A 5,257-nucleotide genomic window follows, 5' to 3' on the forward strand; every position below is an offset into this window, starting at 1 on the left:
TTGTGTTTTTTTTTTTTTTTTTTTTTTTGTTTTTTGAGAACAGCATCCAGGCTCAGATACACTGCACCTCCCCTGCAAATACTGGAAATACACTGCATGTAGCTACTGACGTTTGGGAAACGCAGTAGTATCTAACGTTCAGTGTAGACTAAGTATTAGAAAACGGCCATGGAGTTGTGCCTGCACCTTCAATTCTGGGCCATGTTTCCCAAATGACCAGTATTTCAGCTTATGTTGAATGACAGTAGCTAGTTTTTTAAAGTATAAATAAATATATGCAGAGGCACACACGTACCCATGCCCTGCCGCAACTGATAGGGAGGGAGGCACAATGTGCTCATTACCAAAATATTATAATATAGAGTTTTACCCATCACAGTCTATAAAAGCTCTGCAGCACAGAAGTGTCTGGGAGAAACTCAGGACAGACCAAAAAAAAAAAAAAAAAAAAAAAAAAATTCGACTTCATTGTTGGTATCTTCTAGGATCTGAGAAAGGGAAATAAGTAAGATATCAAGCCTCACTTCCAAGCAAATCCCCAAAAGCAGAAATGGAAAAGAGAAACCAGAAGGAGAAACTTCTTTTAGCAGTGAAACCAAATGCCATCCCCTGTGGCATAGTCCAATCCATGCGGGCATTTACTGAGTACTTCTGACAGGGAGGCTTTGAATAAGACGTTATGGATGAAAAAGATGAAGGGGACACTGTCAGTCCTCAGAAGGCAAGCACTGTCATTATCATGTATTTTTTACCTCTCCCCTATGTTAGCACATGGCAAAGCTGCTATTTCAGGCCCAATGCAATTCCCTCCACTTCATCATTTAAGACCGTAAAAGTAGAGAATAGTAGAATTGCTCTTTCCAAAAACAAAAGTGTCATTCTGAAAGTAGATGATTTGGGCAAAGAAACATTCAAGTTCTTTCAGGGAGTCTATCTGGAGAAAGAGATTTACTATGCGATTGGCTGCAGGGTGTGGCGTTTTTTTTTTAAATCTGGGTTTTCATTTCTTTGACTCACCTTCATCTTCAACAAGACAAACCACGCTCAAAAATGCAGTTCAATCTAATTCTTGATTTCACCGAAGTTCATTTCCAGCTAAATTTCTCTAGGGGAACATCGCTTTCACATAATAAAAAAGCCCAAGAGTGATAAATTTGGAAAGAAAAGTCGTTTTGGATAAAAGGTAAGAGAACACAGGTAAACAGGGAAAGGGAGCGTTCACGTGTATGCGCACGCACACACCCACACACCACAGCTATTCCTAAAAAGAAAATGAATTTAGGGAACCCTTCTTCAGCTGCTATGGTACCCAATTTAGAAGCAGTTTATAGCCAACCAGAAGATATATCAGCAAGCAATAAGACACAACAGTAAGCAATCAGAAACATCAGCGAGCAATAAGACACTAGAGTAAGCAGTAAAGACACACCAGGGAGAACATTTCTGAGCAATTACCACATGTCTTAATGCAAAAAGAGAGAAACAAAAACTTCACTCAGACAGCACTGGAACCCTATAAACATGAACTCTCTCACAGCTCAAGTGCCATTTCTGCTATGACGAGAGAGGTAATGAGGACCGAATGGCCACTGATCGGACAGAGGCCAATAAGTGGTTTTTATCCTGAACAAGGGCTATACATTTGTTTTTGTCCTTCATTTTGGCCCCCCCATCTATAGATATGGCAAATCATTTAGAAATATGTTGTTTGACTGACAAAATATAAAGGCCGCTCCATGCTCTCCGGGAAGTAAAGTAGGACGCCTCTATTTTTTCTTTCCCTTCTATATCCACCATGGCCATCACAGTGTCTAAGGCAGGAAGGGATATGCACCTGACATAAGGGATAAGCTTGTTTTTGCACAGACTCGTCCAGAAACAGACCCTGAGACACAGAGAACTCCCTTATCAGACAGGTTATTAATTATCCCAGGAAACTGTCAGCTCTCCAGCCACCTCGAAGAAAATGGTAGCCCGAGTCACCCATTTGTGCCGATTTACAAATGAAAACAAGAAAGCTGAAGCAAATACTCTACGGTGCTAGGTCCTACACTGAGCTCAGGTCCCTAATCAAAGGTCCCCCCTCACCCAAACACTTCAACTCCATAAAACCAGTGAAACCTCTAGCTTCTTGTAGATGTTGAGAAGACGGAGTAAAATCATGTGCCTCCTAGGGCCCCAAACAGTAACTGGTTATTTACTGGACGGTTCCTAGATGTTCGCTTCCTCCCCTTCCTTCCAATTGTTTTCTGGGCCACAATGCATTTCTAGTCTGTAACTCTTCCATGAGGCACTTATGCCACAAGCCTCCCCACCTTCAAGATGTACCTTCCTGTGTGGGAAGCCTCCACAGCTACCTCCGCTTACAGGATCACCATTTGTGTGATTTTATGCATATGTATTACTTTCCGAATGGGCCATTAAAAATCTCAAAGACAGTGTATCACACACAAAATATACCAAGGAGTAAGAACAAGGTTAATTAGTAGAGACACAACTCTGAAGTTGCTCCCGCCTCCCCCCTAAAAGAACACATGAAATACATTGGTTAAATATTCGTGAAAACGCAGTACCAGTGGCATGATCAAAAGGAGACCCACTCAGAACCAACTACTTAGAAAATGTGCTCAAGAGGTTTGTGTTAACTGCGTAAGTCAGCTCCAAACACGGGCCTGGGACCCCATCTGAAAGCAGGAGCCACCAACTTCCTCCCATTTCATTCCTGGACGTCTACCTGCAATTCTGTACCTTGGAGCCCAGGCAGGGAAGTCTCCCTGTGAACCTGGCACATGAACAGGACAGTCAGAGGCAGCAACATCCCTTCTCGGGGCAGAGAATGACAACAGGTATGTTTACATGGGCCTCATAGGATGGAGGCAGTGGGAGGCAGCAAAGCTAAAGGCAGTCACTCCACTCCACGTTGGGAAATAGGATAATGCAGAATTGCCATGAAATCAGATAGGACCTTTTCAATAGCATTTCCTACTGGGGACAGGACTGTGGGAGTGGAGACTGGAGAGGCATGGCTTCCATTTATTAATAAGCAGCTCAACACAGTGGGAGGTTTTCTTGTCTAATTACAGAAGCTGTTGGAAACTGCAGGGAAGATAGGATTTATGGTCCAGATGACACTGCCTCTGTGTTGTAATTAAAAGTTATTTTTAATACCTTTGTTTGGTTGGATCCTTTGGATTATTAGAAATATATTTTGTAATTTAACACTTGCTAAAGGGCAAGGAACAGAACAGAAAGGTAATGCAACAAGCTTGCATAATGTGAAACCATTAAATGTTTTGACACTGGAAGGTAGGAAAGGAAAAGAATCGCTCCCACTTAAGTCCATGCATTTCTACAAGTAAGGGGAAGAGATAAACCAGAGTACTGAGTTAGATTTTCAAAGTATCGAAAAATAACCCAGCTACTCATTTTATCCACTAACTAGAGTTTGGGTACCACTGCCAGGAGTGTAAGCAACTCATTTACAACTGTTCATCCACAGCACCTCATCCTAACTCTTGAGCTCTTCACTCTGTCCTGGGTTTCTAAGAAACAATAGTGGTCACCCTAAGAAGAGCAAGTCCCAGCTCAACCACAAAGACTCAGAGATCAACCCCGGTCAGTGTAATGGGGCATCCGACGTAAGCCGTGGACAATACATGCTGTGTGTGACTTGGGCATGGTTTTTAAGACATTTTTCTTCTCTCATCTAGTTTTAAGAAGGGACGAGGCAAAATGCATCCAGTGAAAACTGCAGGGTGGCTTCCATGAGTGACCACAGATTCAGCCCAAGATCAGGAAGGGGACATTTATTTCCTAAGTACTTTTCCAGAATTTACACTTCCCGGTAGACACATGGGAGACATTTTCTACAACGGTGGCTCTTCCTGAACAAAGGAAGGATAGAGTCTATTATATGGAACACACTTTTGAAACTGATAAAAACAGGGAGGAGAAAGAACATCTAACCAGCATCAGCTTCCCAGATAACCTGTTTCATTTCATCGTTACCCATGCTACAAATCTTCTCATTAAATGTGAATTCCAGGAGCTCATTACGTGAAATATGTCACAGAAACCGCCAGATACTACACATCAAGATGAGATTTTAAACGTGTTTTAACATGTTCATCAATAATAAATTTAAAATGAGCTTTCCCGGGGCCATAGCACATTTATGGAATTTATACCAGTAAGAAGCACTGTACTGTTTTATTCTTTTCCCAGTTGCGAGCGGAGTCTGACTCCATGTCAGGGCACACAACTGCAGCTCTTACCTGCCACATTAATTTTCTCAAGCGCGACCAAGCTGGGAACAGCCGTGGTGGAGTTGGTCGAGTTCGTTCCCGTGCCATTGATTACGAGATTGTCCACCTTTGACTCTAACTTGCCAATGCGCTGCAATATATTATCCAACAGCACAGCAAGTGTTTTCTTCAGATCTGCAAAAGAAAATGCAAGGAGTTTAAACATTCTTTGACCCTAGTATGTCTGTCTGGTGCACGTCCTTGCTTGCTAGCTCTCCCTCTCCCCTTCCTCCACCCCCTCTCTGACTCTGATATGAAGAACAAAGAGTGGAACAGTCAGAAAGTACTGCTTAAATATCTGCCCTAACAAACCAGATCTGGTTTTTTTTTAAATGTTTTTAATGTTTAATTTATTTTGAGAGAGACAGAGTGCAAGCAGGGGGGAGGGGCAAAGAGAGAGAGAGAGAGAGAGAGAGAGAGAGAGAGAGACACAGAATCCAAAGCAGGCTCCAGGCTCCGAGCTGTCAGCACAGAACTCAACATGGGGCTCGAACTCACAAACTGTGAGAACATGACCTGAGCCATCTCAAATGCTTGAATGACTAAGCCACCCAGGTGCCCCTTTAATAAACTATATCTTAAAGATCACAGAGGCCATCTTCAAGTGGCCCAGACTGTACAAATCAGTCTGTTCTGCAATGCATGTATGCCAATAAGTGACATAAAATTAATTCTGGCTACTAAGTTGATAAAGAAGATTGTGTTACTTAGCATCCTAACAAAGCACTCTATTAAATTCCTCCTTCTTATAGAATGAAGGTCTGACCCATAGAATCCCAACTCCAAAGCGTAGGGAACATCTTGAGGTAACTTCTGGATCAATTTTATTGTTATTTTTAGTGCTATATACTCTAGTATCTCTCTCTCTCTTTTTTTTTTTTTTTTTTTGTCTTGTTTTTTTTTTTTGTTTATTAGTTCATTTATTTATTTTGAGAGAGAGACAGCACAAATGG

At 41.9% G+C, this 5,257-nt stretch overlaps 1 protein-coding gene across 8 annotated transcripts in view; it reads right to left on the reverse strand.

Moving 5' to 3' along the window:
- Positions 1 to 5,257, reverse strand: part of MGAT5 (alpha-1,6-mannosylglycoprotein 6-beta-N-acetylglucosaminyltransferase) — a 327,080-nt gene that overhangs the window by 180,644 nt on the left and 141,179 nt on the right. For all 8 annotated transcript variants that reach the window (XM_077747860.1, XM_077747857.1, XM_077747859.1 and 5 more), the window contains one exon: positions 4,275 to 4,439. In XM_077747860.1, the coding sequence (XP_077603986.1) occupies positions 4,275 to 4,439 (165 nt within the window). The remainder of the gene's footprint in view (positions 1 to 4,274; positions 4,440 to 5,257) is intronic.

Source organism: Crocuta crocuta, unplaced genomic scaffold (assembly GCF_008692635.1).
Source record: "Crocuta crocuta isolate KB4526 unplaced genomic scaffold, BGI_CrCroc_1.0 scaffold427, whole genome shotgun sequence".
NCBI lineage: Eukaryota > Metazoa > Chordata > Mammalia > Carnivora > Hyaenidae > Crocuta > Crocuta crocuta.